General features: G+C 40.7%; 1 protein-coding gene across 1 annotated transcript in view; it reads right to left on the reverse strand.

Annotated features, from left to right (window-relative positions):
* Window positions 1-251: 251 nt before the first annotated feature.
* Window positions 252-16,586, reverse strand: part of THSD4 (thrombospondin type 1 domain containing 4) — a 691,206-nt gene continuing 674,871 nt past the window's right edge. The window contains exons 17-18 of the mRNA XM_084897723.1: window positions 4,733-4,877; window positions 252-1,790 (exon numbers count right to left, since the gene is read on the reverse strand). Coding sequence (XP_084753849.1) covers window positions 1,648-1,790; window positions 4,733-4,877 — 288 coding nt within the window. The 3' untranslated portion in view covers window positions 252-1,647. The remainder of the gene's footprint in view (window positions 1,791-4,732; window positions 4,878-16,586) is intronic.

Raw genomic sequence — 16,586 nt, forward strand, 5'->3', positions numbered from 1 at the left:
TGATCATCTAATTAGCAGACTTCTGGTTTAAAGGGCTCATGGGAGAAACACAATTGCTAAGGCTTGCTATAAAAGGGAAATGGGCCCAGGACCACAGTACTAAGAGCTTACAACTTGTTTAGCTTGGTACTTTTCTTAATGGGTAAAAGAAAAAATATATACATATATTTTCTTCTTAATGGATTTTCCAAAGAGTTCATCTCTCAATAGGCACTGTTACCCTCCCCCGCCTCCCCCACTAAGCCCCCACAGGCTCTGGAACTACAGAGTTAGGCGAGGTGAGTCAGGGAAGAGCCCTCTGGTGCAACTGTCACTGGAGCTCACAGCCCCTCCTCCCAGACTAGCTCCATTAATGTAGGTCTTAGTGCTCATGTCTGGGAGTGGGGCGGGGACATGGATTGTCAGTCCTGGGTGAGAAAAAAGCGATTTGAAGTAATAGAAAGAAATTCATAAATCAAAACAAAAAGACCAAAAGGAAATTCTTTCTAATAGAAACGAGGTTTTTGCCGGTGTGGGTTGGTTACACTTTTTACCAGGCAGGTGGCTGAGGAGGGGCTGAGCACACAGCTCTGGAAATCTGCTCTGGGGCCAGAAAGGGACTGTTGTGGCCAAAGGGACCCTGACTTCTGGTTCCAGGGGAAACATCTCACTGGGGAATGAAGTCAGAATTTCAGGCAATGACTGATACTCAGTACCTTTATGGTCTCAAGAGAGAGTTCCTTTAAGGACAGGCTTAACAAAAGCTATAGAATCCTGTGATGAGGGCCTGTGACTGTGGGGGAAGGGATTGGTAGAAATAGACTTCTAAAACAACTGATGCTGGGATAAAGTTTTGACCTTTGGCTAGAGGGAAGAATTCAAAGTCCTGGGTTTCGTTTGCTAATTAGGAAATTCTCACTCTTGTTCTGAAATGAAGTGCATCCTGCAGACTTAAGACTTCTATACAGTCCTTGGAGTGAGGGTTTTGTGGTCAGATTGGGTTGGGACTCAGCTCTTCAGTGAACAGGTGAATATGGCTGGGAGGTCAATGAGTCTCAGTTTTCTTGCTGGTACAATAGGGACAACACCCTTCTTGGGTGTTGTAAGCTGCTAATGAATTAATATCTGTGAATATACCTGTGAAACAATAAAGCACTGCATGACATGAGATGTTTGTGTCATGATGCAGGCAAACAACCTAATGTCTTTGAGAATGAGGACAGGCACAGCAGGGCTGAGGTAACAGGGATGCCGGCATCTCAGCAAGCCTCCATGGGGCCCTGGGTTAGGGGTGCTGCCTCCTTTGACTCTCCAGGGGGTGCTGATATTGGAAAGGCCAATAGCACCCTGGGGGAGATAGTGCTCAGTCAGGGCTGCCTTAGAAAATCCCAGGAGAGGTTGGCTGAGAGCTGCCTGCACGCCCCCCTGACTGGTTTTCAGAGATCACTCTTAGAGGTTGTCAGGTTTCCCAAGGAGAGAAATTCAGTTGATGGTGATGCTCAGAGCCATGACTCTGCACCTGGCACTGCGTGTACACTTTAGTGAAGGTGAGGCTGGTGACCAAATTGGCTGGCAGCACCCTGGGCCAGGAAGCCTTGGTGGATCAGCAGCCTGATGGTCAGCCTCTTACAGACTCACTGCTCTGCCCCTTGAGTAGGAGCAGAGGTGTTATCTGCTCCCCAGGAAGCCTGGGTGCCTGTTGGCCACGCGAGTGCAGGAGGCACAGCAGGCAGTCTTGTAGTAGTTGTAGACGCAGAGGCGGGCTTGCACCACCACATTGCAGTTGTAGTATCTGTCCTTGCAGCTTTCATCTGTAGCAGAAGAGAACAAAATGCTCTGAGCACGAGGGGCAGACTGGACTACTGGGGAGACAAAGCAAGGTGAGGGCTCTCCATCCTGGTCCTGCTGCCTATTGCTGATGGAGTGTGGGTGTGAACTAAGAGTTTGCATTTTTCTTTTCCTTTATTATTATTACTAGAGGCCCGGTGCTTGAAATTCATGCACTGGTGGGGGCTGTCCCTCAGCCCAGCCTGAACACTTTCCAATCTGGGACCCCTTGAGGGATGTCCAACTGCCCATTTAGGCCTGATCCCGGGCTGTTGGACATTCCTCTCACAATCCAGGATTGCTGGCTTCCAACTGCTCACCTGATTGCCCCTAACCACTTCTGCCTGCCAGCCTGATTACCTCCTAACCATTCACCTGCCAGCCTAATTGATGCCTAATTGCTCCCCTGCCAACCTGTTTGTCCCTATTGCCCTCCCCAGCAGGCCTGGTCACCCTAACTGCCCTCCCTTGCAGGCCTAGTCCCCCCCCCAACTGCTCTCCCCTACAGGCCTGGTCACCCCTAACTGCCCTCCGCAGCAGGCTTGATCACCCCCAACTGTCCTCCCTTGCAGGCCTGGTCCCTCCCAACTGCCCTCCCCTGCTGACCATCTTGTGACAGCCTTCTTGTGTCCACATGGGGGCAGCCATCTTGTGTGTTGGAATAATGGTCAATTTGCATATTACTCTTTTATTAGATAGGATAAAGGCCTGGTACTCGGGTTGGGGCAGGTTGGTTTGTCCTGAAGGGTGTCCTGGATCGGGGAGGAAGGGTCCTTTGGGGATTGGGGTGGCCTGGGCGAGGGTCCTGTGGTGGTTCACAGGCTGGCCACACCCCCAGTGACCCAAGCAGAGGCCTTGGTATCTGGGATTTATTTGTCTTCTATAATTGAAACTTTGTAGCCTTGAGTGGAGGCCTAGGCTGGCCAGGGTGTGGGGAAAGCTTGGCTTCCTCCATTGCTGAGGAAACCCAAGCCTCCTGATGGCTCCATGGCCACAGCCATATTGGTTGGGTTAATTGGCATACTCGCTCCTGATCGTCTGGTGGGCATGGCTTGTGGTGTAGTGGAGTGATGGTTAATATGCATATTACTCTTTTATTAGATAGGACTAGAGGCCCAATGCAGGAAATTTGTGCACAGGTAGGGTCCCTAGGCCTAGCCAGTGATCAGGGCTGGTCAGATTCCCTGCCTCCCCGCCTCCCAACCTCCTCTTTCCCTCACTCCCGCAGCACCCAACCAATGCCACCCCCTGGTGGTCAGTGCACACCATAGTGAGTGATCAAACTCCCAGTCAAACTCCAAAGGGGACACTTTGCATATTAGCCTTTTATATATGTAGACTAAAGGCCCGGTACATGAAATTCATGCATGGGGGTTGTGTGTCCCTCAGTACAGCCAATCTGGGATCCCTCTTACAATCCAGGACTGTTGGCTCCCAACTGCTCACCTGCCTGCCTTCCTGATTGCCCCTAACCACTTCTGCCTGCCAGCCTGATTACCTCCTAACCACTCCCCTGCCAGCCTAATTGATGTCTAACTTCTCCCCTGACAGCCTTTTTGCCCCAAATTCCCCTCCTCTGCTGGCCTGGTCACCCCTAACTGCCCTCCCCTGCAGGCGTGATTGCCACCAACTGCCCTTCCTTACAGGCCTGGTCCCTTCCAACTGCTCTCTCCTGCTGGCCATCTTGTCACAGCCATCATGTGTGCACATGGGGGCAGCTATCTTGATCTTGTGTGTCAGAGTGATGTTCAATCTGCATATTACTCTTTTATTAGATAGGATAGAGGCCTGGTGCATGGGTGGGGGCCAGCTGGTTTGCCCTGAAGGGTGTCCCAGATCAGGGTGGGGGTTCCCTTGGAGCATGGGGCAGCCTGGGCGAGGGGCCTGTGTTGGTTTGCAAGCCAGCTACACCCCCTGGTGACTCAAGATGAGGCCCTGGTATCTGGGATTTATTTATCTTCTACAATTGAAACTTTGTAGTCTGGAGCAAAGCCAAGCCTTCTTCTCCCTCCATGGTTGCAACCATTTCTATTGAGATTTATTCACCTTCTATAATTGAAACTTGGTAACCTTGAGTGGAGGCCTGGGCCAGTCAGGGCAGGTGGAAAGCTTGCCTTCCTCCATCCCTGGTAAACCTTAGCCTTCTCTCTCCAGCTCCATGGCTGCTGCTGTTTTACTTGGGTTTTATCTTCTATAATTGAAACTTTGTATCCTTGAGTTGAGGCCTGGGCTGGCCAGGGTGTGTGGAAAGCTTGGCTTCCTCCATTGCTGAGAAAACCCAAGCCTCCCTCCTACTATTTGTGGTGGCAGCCATCTTGGTTGGGGTTAATTTGCATGCTCACTCTGATTGGCTGGTAGGTGTGGTTTGTGGTTGTAGCAGAGGATGGTTAATTTACATATTACTCTTTTATTAGGTAGGATTATTATTTAAAAATCCTCAACTGAGAATATTTTTCCATTGATTTTTAGAGGGAGTGTAAGAGAGAGGGAAAGATAGAGAGAGAAATATCCATGTGAGAGAAACGCATTGATTGGTTGCCTCCTGCATGTGTCCCAACCAGGCCCAGGTTGGAAAGGAGCCTGCAACTGAGGTATGTGGAATTGAGCCTGGGACCCTTCAGGCCACAGGTTGATGCTCTATCCACTGAGCCAAACCAGATAGGCCTTTTTTCCCCCTTAAATATGACATTGCAATCTCACTACTTTGACCTTAAGGATGATGGAACCAAGTCTCTGAATGCATTACCCTTATAATCAATTCCCATTTAAGTTTTGGTGGGTGGCTTAGATTACCATCCACGCTTATAAACTTAACATACCAAAAGTACTTTGACCCTGAATTCCAGCTGGATGCATTTCACACCAGAGAACTTGACAGAGATTAATAAAGATGAATCTTTACTCCAGGATAGGGATCCCTACTTACCAACTTCAGGGACACAGTCTTGAGGGTTGCAGGATTCTTTCTCTTCTGGTTTCAACTGAGGGTCACAGAGATTACTTAGGGCCATGTCATCTGACAGACAGCGTACTTCACGGACCCGGAAGCCCCCCTGGCAGCTCTTGGAGCACTGCATGGGCACAAAAGGAGAAGTTTAGATTTCTTGGCAGTCTACTAGCTCAGCACACTTCAGAGGACAACCAATGAATAATTTCAAACATCTCCAAATGGAGACAGTATTCAAACAAACCCTTATGCATCTGTCAATCAGTTTCAACACCCATCAAATCATTTAAGTCATGTCCCAGCTACACCCACCCACATCCACTCCTTGGATTATTTTGAAGCAAATGTAGACATCATAACATGTCTTCTTTAATATTTAAGTTTGCAACTCTAAAACATAAGGACTCCATAAAAATTACCACAGTACCACCCTGGCCAGTGTTTCTCAGTGGTTAGAGTGTTGGCCTATGAACCAAAGTGTGATGAGTTTGATTATGGCCAAGGGAAAATACCTAGGTTGCAGAGTTGATCCCTTCCACTCTCTCTAAAAGACAAAAAAAAAAAAAAAAAAAAAAAAAAAATTAATGGAAAAAATATCCTCAGGTGAGGATTAACAACAACCACCAAAAATTACAATACCATTATCACACCTAGAAAGTAATAATACATAGTTCCTATTGTTTTTATTTATTTTTTGTTAATCCTCATGTGAGGATATTTTTTTTCCATTGATTTTTATAGAGTGAAAGGGAGAGAAGGGAAAGAGAGAGAGAAAGAGAGAGAGAAAGAGAGAGAGAGAGAGAGAGAGAGAGAGAGAGAGAGAGAGAGAGAGAGAGAGAGAAACATTGGTGTGAGAGACACATACATTGGCTGCCTCCCATATGCTCTCCAACAAGGGCTGTGAATCAAACCTGCCACCCTTTGGTTCAGGTTTAACCACTGAGTAACATAAGCCAGGGCAATTTCTTATCGTTTTTAAATACAGGGGTGGGGAAAATGTAGGTTTACAGTTTTTTGTATGGAAAACAATACAATAATCTATAATAATAAAAGCATAATATGCTTATTAGACTGGATGTCCTTCTGGACATCCTTCTAGATGACCTTCCGATGAAGCTGAAGCAGTGGGGGCCGAGGCAGAGGCAGCCACAGTGATGGTGGGGGCCAAGCCCCTTGAATGAATTTCATGCATAGGGCCTCTAGTTAATAAATAATAATACAAGAATAAACTTTTGCATACTCACAACTGTAAACTGATTTTTGCCCACCTCTGTAAATAGTCAGTGTTCCTATTTTCACTTATCTTGTAAATTTCATAACATTTTAATATTGTTTTAAAAAAATCAGGATCCTCATCAGATTTGCATATTACAGTTGACTGATATGCCTTTTAATCAATAGGTTCCCCTCTTCTGAGCTTTCTTTCCTTGCACTAAGTTATTTGTCTGGCAGAGTTCTCCATGGTCAGGATTTTGCTGACTACATCTCCACAGGACAGTTTAACATGCTCCTCTGGCTTCTGTATTTCCTGTAAAATGGAAGTTAGATCTAGAAGAGGCCTTAACAGGTGTAGATTTGATTTTTTGGTGAGACTAATTCTTAGGAATTGTATATCGCCTGTCTTTTAGGGATGTCAGCAGCCATTGATGAGCAAAGCCCAGATCTTCTAATTCATTCAGGGTTGAAAAATGCTGATTCTATTCTATTATCTCTTCTTAAATTAGCTAGAGTTTTTGCTAAAGACTCCTTCCCTTCCCCAACCATCCCCTAGCCATTATTCTTCCATTACCCAGTGGGACAGCTTCTTTGTTAATAAATGCTTGATTCTTTTATCTATCAGTTTTCAGAACAATGAGTTGGTTTCTCTAACATTCTTTAATGGTGACCTATTTATTATTATTATAATTTATAAATGGGTGAATTTAGTATATGTGATGTGTTTCATTCAATCTATGGTAGTTATTTTTTTTCCTGATGCTCACTGATGTCCCATCAATGGCTAGCAGGAGCCTCTAAAATTTGGTTCTTGAGTCCTCTGGACATAAATTCAGTTGTCTTTGAGACCTTCCTTAAGTATATTAAAAATATTTAAAAATATTAAAATATATTCCAATCTATTTTATAATTATGTAGTCCCAGATCTTGAATTGGCCACTTATCTAAGAATTCCTGGTTCCTTTAGTGGAAAGTGGTATTTTGGGCTGGTCATGGTTTCTAGGCTCTTTCAGTGGATAAACCTAAGAAAGTAAGACTAATTTATGAGTTCATATTGGTATTTCTAATTCAAATTCAGGACAACAAGGGTTTCACTTAAACTTTTCTTTTTTTAATAAAAAATTAAAAATGTATCTTTCACTGTTGATAGTATTACAGATATCTCCTATTTTCCCCTAACTCCCCTCCTCCCCAGTCCCTACCCACTCTCCTAGGTCTTCACTACCCTACTGCTTGTGTCCATGGGCTATGCATATCTATATAAATAAAAGCCCAGTGACAGTTATGGTGGAACACCCGGAATGACCAGAATGACCAGTCACTAGACACTCACTGACCACAAGGGGGCAGATGCTCAAAGTACGAGCTGCCCCTGGTGGACAGTGTGTTCCTACAGTGGAAGTGCCACTCAGCCAGAAGCAGGGCTCATGGCTGGTGAACACAGTGGTGGTGGTGGCAGCAGTGCTAAGGAGCGATGAGCCAAGTGGTAAGGAGCAAGCAAGCGGGCCGGTAGGAGTGAGGGGTCCTGGATTGCGAGAGTGAAGTCTGACTTCTGGTTTAGGCCCAGTAGTCCTACACCTCCGAGGGGTCCTGGATTGTAAGGCTGGGCTGAGGGATTCTCCCATGCATGAATTTTGGCATTGGGCCTCTAGTAAGTATTTGGTTTATCTCTTACTGTCTCCCAAAGCCCACATTAAGGTATGTCAGCCTGTTCCATGCCTCCCTGCTTTGGGTCTTATTTTGTTGGTCAATTAATTTTGTTCAATAGATTTCACAAATAAGTGAGATCATGTGATATTTGTCTTTCTCAGTTTGTCTTATTTCACTTAGCATAATATTTACCAGGTCTAGTCATGCTGCCCCAAAGAGTTCCTTTTTTTTTTTTTTTTTTTTTTTTTTTTTTTTACAGCTGCACAGTATTTCATAGTGTAAATGTGCCATGGCTTTTTTTTTTATCCACTCATTTACTGATGGACTCATGGGCTGTTTCCAAATCTTAGCTATTGTAAATAACGCTGCTATGAACATAGGGGTGCATATATTCTTTCTGAATGGTGTTTTGGGGGTTTTAGGATATATTCCCAGAAGTGGGATCTCTGGGTCAAAAGGAAGTTCCATTTTTAAGTTTTTGAGAAAACTCCATATTGTTTTACACAGTGGCTGCACCAATCTGCATTCCCACTAGCAGTGAACTAAGGTTCCCTTTTCTCCATATCCTCGCCAGCACTTGTTTGTTGATTTTTGATGATAGCCATTCTGACAAATGTGAGGTGATATCTCATTGTATTATAGTTCTAATTTGTATTTCTCTAATGATTAGTGATTTGAGCATTTTTTAATGTGTCTCTTGGTCATTTCTATATCCTCTTTGAAGGCATGTCTATTCAGGTCCTCCGCACATTTTTAAAAATCTTCCATATAATTATATTACATGCAATAATCATTAATACTTCAAGAATAAAAGGATTGTAATATTACCAAAATGTAATATTACCAAAACTGTACTTACATAGTATAATATCACAGAAGTTGTAGGAAATGTTAAAAATCTGCAAATAACAGAATTACTGCATCTTAGGAATTATATATTATATTTTACTGTTATACTATTATATTATAGTATATTTTTGTTCTCCTCTGATTTATTTTTGTTCATCAGTTTATGTTGTTCATTATATCCCACAAATGAGTGAGATGATATGATATTTATCTTTCTCCAATTGGGTTATTTTGCTTAGCATATTGCTTTTAAAGTCAATTTTGTCAGATATGAGTATTGCTACTCCAGCCTTTTTTTCTTTTGTATTTGCATGGAAAATTGTTGTCCAACCATTAACTTTCATCCTATGTGTGTCTTTTGTTTTGAGGTGGGTCTCTTGTAGACAGCATATAATTGGGTCATGTTTTTGTATCCATTCAGCTACCCTACACCTTTTGATTGGAGCATTTAATCCATTTACATTTAGGATTATTATTGAGAGGTATAATACTTATTTGTAGCCATTTTAATTCTGTATGGTAGGATTTTCTCTCTCTTTCTTCTTCTCAGCAATACCTTAAAGCAGTCACTTTAGCATTTCTTGCAATGCTGGCTTGGTGGTGATGAACTCCTTTAGATTTTTTTTTTTCTTTTTCTGGGAAGCTCTTTATTTGACCATCTATTTTGAATGATAGCCTTGCTGGATATAGTAATCTTGGTCTCAGATTCTTGCTTTCCATTACCTTGAGTACTGCATGCTATTTCTCTGCCCATTTTTAAATTGTTTCTCTTCCTTTTGTTTTTTTCTTCTATTTTCTAATTAAGGTATTAGACATATCCATATCTTACCATTGTCCTCCCACCCCACTCCCATTCATGCCCTCACCCCCCAGAGTTTTGCATCTATTGGTTATGCTTATATGCATGCATAAAGTCCTTTGGTTTATCTCTTATCTCCCCAACTCTCCCTAACCTTCCTGCAGTAATTTGACAGTCTGTTTGATGCTTTACTGTCTCTGTTCCTATCTTTTTGTTCATCACTTTATAATGTTCATTATTATCCATAAATGAATGAGATCATGTGATATTTTTTCTTTCATTGACTGGCTTATTTCACTCAGCATGATGTTCTCCAGGTCCATCCAGGTTGCTGCAAATGGTAAGGATTCCTTATTTTTTACGGCAGCATAGTATTCCATTGTGTAGATGTACCATAATTTTCTGATCCAGTCATCTGCTGACCAGCACCAAGGCTGTTTCCAAATCTTAGCTATTATAAATTGTGCTGCTATAAACATAGGGGTGCATATATCCTTTCTGATTGGTGTTTCCAGTTTCTTAGAATATATTCCTAGGAGTGGGATTAATGGGTCAAATGGGAGTTCCATTTTCAGTTTTTTGAGAAAACTCCATACTTTCCACAATGGCTGCACCAGTCTGCATTCCCACCAGCAGTGCAGGAGGGTTTCTTTTTCTCTGCATCCTTGCCGACACTTGCTGTTTGTTGATTTGTTAATGATAGCCATTTTGACAGGTGTGAGATGGTACTGCATTGTCGTTTTGATTTGCATCCTTCGGATAATTAGTGACTTTGAGTATGTTTTCATGTGTCTCTAGCCCTTCCTTCTGACTTCTTTAGAAAAGATTCTATTTAGGTCCGTTGCCCATTTTTTAATTGAATCATTTATCTTCCTTTTATTAAATTGTATAAGTTGCCTATAGATGTTGGAGATTAAACCTTTATCAGTGATAATATTTGCAAATATGTTCTCCCATACAGTGGGCTTTCTTGTTGTTTTGTTGACGGTTTCTTTTGCTGTAAAAAAGCTTTTTATTTTGATGTAGTCCCATTAGTTTATTTTCTCTTTTGCTTTCATTGACCTGGGAACAGTATCAGTGAAGAAGTTTTTTCTGCATATGTCTGAGATTTTGCTGCCTGTGGATTCCTCTAGTATCTTATGTTTATTTTGAGTTTATTTTTGTGTATGGTGTAAGTCGGTGATCTAGTTTCATTTTTTTGCATGTGTATGATCAATTTTCTAAACACCATTGATTGAAGAGACTGTCTTGGTTTCATTGTATGTTCATGCCTCTTTTGTCAAATATTAATTCAGCATAGTTGTTTGGGTCAATATCTGGCTTCCAGATGAATTTTTGGAGAATTCTTTCTAGGTCTGTGAAATATGCTGTTGGTATTTTGATGGGGATTGCATTGGATCTATAGATTGCTTTGGGTAGTATGAACATTTTGATGATGTTGATTCTACCAATCCATGAACATGGTATGTTTTTCCATCTGTTTACATCTTCCTCTATCTCTTTTTTCAGTGTCCTGTAGTTTTCCTCATATAGGTCTTTTACCTCCTTGGTTAAGTTTATTCCTAGGTATCTTAATTTTTTTTGGTGCGATGTTAATTGGGATTGCTTTTTTAATCTCTGTTTCTGTAAGTTCACTATTGGTGTATAGAAATGCCATAGATTTCTTGGCATTAATTTTGTATCTTGCTACATTTCTGAATTCATTTATTAAGTCTATTAGTTTTTTTTAATAGGGTTTTTCATTTTTTTTAAATGTACAATATCATGTCATTTGCAAATAAGGACAGCTTTACTTCCTCTTTTTCAATTTGGATGCCTTTTATTTTTTTCTACTTGTCCGATTGCAATGGCTAATACTTCCAGTACTATGTCAAACAGGAGTGGTGAGAGTGGGCATCCCTGTCTTGTTCCTGTTCTTAGGGGAAATGGTTTTAGTTTTTCCCATTGAGTATAATGTTGGCTGTGGGTTTATCATATATGGATTTTATTATGTTGAGGTATGATCCTTCTATTCTGACTTAGTTGAGAGCTTTTATCAAGAAAGGGTGTTGGATTTTGTCAAATGCTTTTTCTGCATCAATTGATAAGACTATGTGATTTTTATCTCTCAATTTGTTTATGTGATGAATCACGTTTATTGATTTGCAGATATTGCACCATCCTTGCATTCCTGGGATAAATCCTACTTGGTCATGGTGTATAATCTTTCTGATGTACTGCTGGATCTGATTTGCTAGGATTTGTAGAGGATTTTGGCATCTATATTCATGAGGGGTAGTGGCCTGTAATTCTCTTTTATTGTGTTGTCTTTATCTGGTTTTGGTATTAGGGTGATGCTGGCTTCATAGAAGGAGATTGGAAGTGTTATTTCCTCTTGACTTTTTTGAAATAGTCTGAGGAGGATAGATTTTAGTTCTTCCTTGAATGTTTGGTAAAACTCTCATGTGAATCTGTCTGGCCCCGGGCTTTTGTTTGCCGGAAGCTTTCTGATGACTGCTTCATGTTCTTCCATAGTTATTGGCCTATTGAGCTGTTTAGATTCTTCCTGATTGAGTTTTGGAAGGTTCTATTTTTCTAGGAATATGTCCATTTCCTCCAGGTTGTCCAGGTTGTTGGAATATAGTTGTTCATAGTATTTTTAAACAATCCTTTGTATTTCGGCGGGGTCTGTTGTTATTTCTTCTCTTTCATTTCTGATTTTGTTTATTTGGGTCCTCTCTCTTTGCTTCTTGGTGAGCCTTGCTAGAGGTTCATCAATCTTGTTTATCCTTTCAAAGAACCAGCTCTTGGTTTTGTTGATCTTTTGTGTTGTCTTTTTGGTCTCAATGTCACTTATCTCCACTCTGATTTTTATTATTTCCTTCCTTCTGCTTACACTGGGATTTTCTTGTTGGTCTCTTTCTTACTCTTTGAGTTGTAGGGTTAGGTAATTTATTACCATTGTTCCATGCTTTTTGCAGTAGGCTTGTAGAGCTATGAACTTAGCTCTTAAGACTGCTTTCACTATGTCCCATAGATTTTGGATTGTTGTGTTTTCATTGTCATTTGCTGCCATGATGTGTTTTTTTTTTATTTGTTTTGATCTCTCTGGTAACCTAGTAATTGTTTAATTGCACACTGTTTAGTCTCCATGTGTTAGTATTCTTTGGATTGTTTTTATTGTAGTTGATTTCCAGTTTTATGCCACTGTGATCTGAGAAGATGCTTGATATGATTTCTATCTTCTTGAATTTGAAGAGACTTGGCCTATGACCCAACATATGGTCTATCTTTGAAAATGACCCATGCGCACTTGAGAAGAATGTATATTCTGTGACTTTGGGGTGAAATATTCTGAAGATGTCAATTAATTCCATCTGGTCTAGTGAGTCATTTAGGATTGATGTTTCTTTGCTGATTTTTTGTTTAGAGGATTTGTCCAATGGGATATTAAACCCTACTATGATTGCATTGCTGTCAATCTCTCCCTTGATATCCTCCAGAAGGTTTTTTTTTTTTCTTTTTTTTAATGTATTTGGATGATTCTGTATTGGGTATGTATATGTTTACTAGAGTTATTTCTTCTTGATGGGTTGCTCCCTTTAGTATTATGAAGTGGCCTTTCTTATCTCTTATAATGTCCTTCACTTTGAGATCTAATTTGTCATATATAAGTATTGCTTCCCCAGCTTTTTTTTTGTTGTTGTTCATTTTCATTCACCTGGAAAACCTTTTTTTATTACTTCACCCTCAGTCTGTGTGCATGTTTTTTTCTGACGTGTGTTTCTTGTAGATAGCAGATATATGGATCTTGTTTTCTTATCCAGTCCGTTACCCTACGTCTTTTGATTGGGGCATTTAATCCATTTACATTTAAAGTTATTATTGATAGGTATTTGTTTGTCATCATTCTTGTTCTTTACCCCTGGGTTCCTTCTTTGCTTTCTATATTCTTTTTTACAGCAGACCCTTTAGCATTTCTTGCATTTCTGGTTTAGTGGTGATAAATTCCCTTAGTCCTTTTTTGTCTGATTTCACCTTCAATTTTGATTGATAGCTTTGCTGGGTACAGTATTCTTGGATTCAGACCCTTCCTTTGCATGACTTTTTATATTTCATTCTATCCATTCTGGTCTGATGAGTTTCTGTTGAGAAATCAGTTGCTAGTCTGATAGTGGTTCCTTTTTAAGTAACTTTCTGTGTCTCTCTGGCTGCTTTTAAGATTCTTACTTTGTCGTTGGTGTTTGCCAATTTAATTATAATGTGTCTTGGCATCTGTCTTTTGGGGTTCATTCTGCTTGGGACTCTGTGAGCTTCTTGGATTTGTGTGGGGATATATATATATATTAGTGATTTTTTACAGAGAGGAAGAGAGTGGGATAGAGAGTTAGAAATATCGATGAGAGAGAAAAACCTTGATCAGCTGCCTCTCACACACCCCCTACTGGGGATGTGCCTGCAACCAAGGTACATGCCCTTGACTTGAATTGAACCCAGGACCTTTCAGTCTGCAGGCCAATACTCTATCCTCTGAGCCAAACCGGTTTGGCTTGTGTGGGTTTTTTCTTTCTAATATTGGGGAATTTTTCTATCATTATTTCTTCAAACAGGTTTTCTATTCCTTGCTCAGTTTCTTCTCCTTCTAGAACCCCTATTATGCGGATGTTATTTTGTTTTGTGTTGTCCCATAGTACCCTTAAGCTCTCCTCCTGCTTTAAAATTTTTTTTCTAGAAGCTGTTCTACTTGGGTACGTTTTCCTACCTTGTCTTCTAACTCACTGATGTGGTCCTTTGCTTCTCCTAGACTAGTCTTGATGTTTTCTATTGAGTTCTTTACAGCAGCAATGTCATATTTCATCTCTTCTTGATTCTTCTTCATTTCCTCTTGGTTCTTACTCATATTGTCAAATTTGTCTTTCATTCTTTTTAGCCACCTTCTGACCATTTCTTTGAATTCTTTCTCTGATATGTTATTAACCTCGATTTCATTTACTTCCTTTTCTGGTGATGCCTGCTTTTCTTTCATATGTGGGCTGTTTCTTTGTTTCCCCATGGTCTCACTTCTCTGGATATCTGGTTATGTAGTTCTCTCTCCTGCATTGATTTAAAGGCACAAAATACAACACAACCATATATAAGACACAAGGCACTGAACAGAAATATATTCACATTATTGATAACTCCCAATAAAGGTGACCACCAGAGAAAGGCAAATTAGGGAATAGGAGAGAAAGAAGAAGAGGAGAGAAAAAAAGAAAAAAAAAAAAAGGACTGTCAGAATTAAATTGGGAAAAAGAGAAAAAAAGTAAAAGAGAAAATAAAGAGACTAAGAAAGAAAAGTGGACCATACTATATATATATAATTTGGCCCACTTTTCTAGTGGCTGTTCTACTGGAGTTTACGCCATATATGGAGAAAACTCCAGTAGAACAGCCACTAATCCTAGAAAATGCCAGCAATAAGTACCTGGAGATTAATACAAACTACAAACAACAACTAATGTCAAGCAAGGCTAGAGTAAACAGAAGCAAAAAAACAAAAACAAAAACAAACAAAAAACACACACAAACAAAAACAAAAAATAAGCAAAAAAAAAAATCACAAAAAGCATAAAAAATCTATATAGTCAACATTCAAGCAAAACACAGCATAAGGACAGAGGAAAAAAACAAATTTTTGGATAGTGAAGATAGAGAAGAGAGAGGTGTGTATGGACTTGGAGCAGGGGAGTGGAAATTAGATATATAAGTAGGGTCAAATATTAACAGGAGGTAGTCAGAAAGAATAGAGAAAATCTAAAGAAGGAAAAGGGTAAGAGCAACAGGACACCAAAAGGTGAAAAGCTAGGAAGTGTGTGATGGCGTAAAGGTAGAATTGAGGTAGAGTAAAATGATGCAAAAGAAAAGATGATTATAGAATGAAGAACACTAATCCCAATGTAAAATAAATTAAAAATAAAATGAAACTAAAAGAAAGGTAAAATAGTTGTAGTAATAATACTGATTGAAAATAAAAATGTAATAACTAAAAATGTAAAATCAAGTGAGGAAAATAGTTCCGTAAGTAAAAGATGTAAAAAATAAAAATACAAACAATAAAAAATAAAAAAGTAAAAAGTAAAAAAATAAAATGTGCAGTAATGAAAGTCATTCACTTCTTCTATTGTTCTGTTTGGCATGCCTGTTTCCTAGTCAGGACAGTGTTACAGCTCTCTGTGCTCAACTGCTCCTCAGTATTAAACCAGTCCTGATTTTTAAGCAGCCGGTGTCTCAATTTCTTATATGTCTTTATGTTTGATTACACAAGAGTCAATTTGTGATTCAGCCCCTGGGTGGCAGTATTTCTTGATGGACTTCCGGGTTTATGTGGCCTCTGTAGCCTTCTTTCCCTGTGGCACTCAATACCGGTTTGTGGGAATGGCCTGCTCTGGAGCTGGCTCTCTGATGGTTACTCCCCAATCCAATACCCAGGTTCCAGAAAAACAACTTTTCCCTGCAATATTTCAGTGGTCCCCAACTGGGTGATTCTATGTATTGGGCTTAGTAATCAGAAACAAGGATTTGAAGAGGAAAAAGCCCAAGTGTGCAAACAACGGGGCTGCAGGCAAGTCTGCCTATCCCCCTTACTCCCTTGGGTCCGAGCAGCTACCATACTTTTAAGATCCTTAGGTTGTCCTTTTGCATCAGAACAAAATGGATTTCTTTTTAGAGATCCCTTCTGTTAGCAGCTCTGAGGACCCCTTTTCACATTCATGGATCACGCCAACCCTAACAACCATGGACTTCTCTAGGCACAGACCTTCCCCGATCCTTCAGCTCCCACAGTGAGCATGCTTCTCTCTCCCTCAGGGACCAGAGACCTCACCTTATCCCAGGTGAAATATGACCTTTCTGTGGAGGAGTGTAGACCTCTTCTGAAACCGCGTGTTTGCACCAATTGGCAACCAGTGTTCTGGGGCTCGCAGCTGTTCAGTGGTCACCACAGTTGCAACTTTTTAAGTTTCCGATAAGATGGTGCAGTTTCTGCATCTGAGCTGTTCGTTCTGAGAGGGAACTCAGCTACCCTGTGGGCTACCTGGTCAGGGGAACCTCATCAATCAGTTCCCCACCCTCTCTTGGAGTTTAGCTGTCCTTTAACTCACCAACAAATACTCCCCTTGCAACCCTCAGCTGGGTCCTTCTTTCTGCTCTGGGACAAAGCTCAGGATCCATCTGTCTATTCAACTGCCATTTTTTTTCTCCTGTCTTCCTTTTGTTGAGTTGTAGGAGTACTTTATATATTTTGGATATGAACCCCTTATCAGATATATCATTGCCAAATATGTTCTCCCATTCAGTGGG

The sequence above is a fragment of the Pipistrellus hanaki genome (genome assembly GCF_964339955.1).
Source record: "Pipistrellus hanaki genome assembly, chromosome: 1".
Lineage (NCBI taxonomy): Eukaryota > Metazoa > Chordata > Mammalia > Chiroptera > Vespertilionidae > Pipistrellus > Pipistrellus hanaki.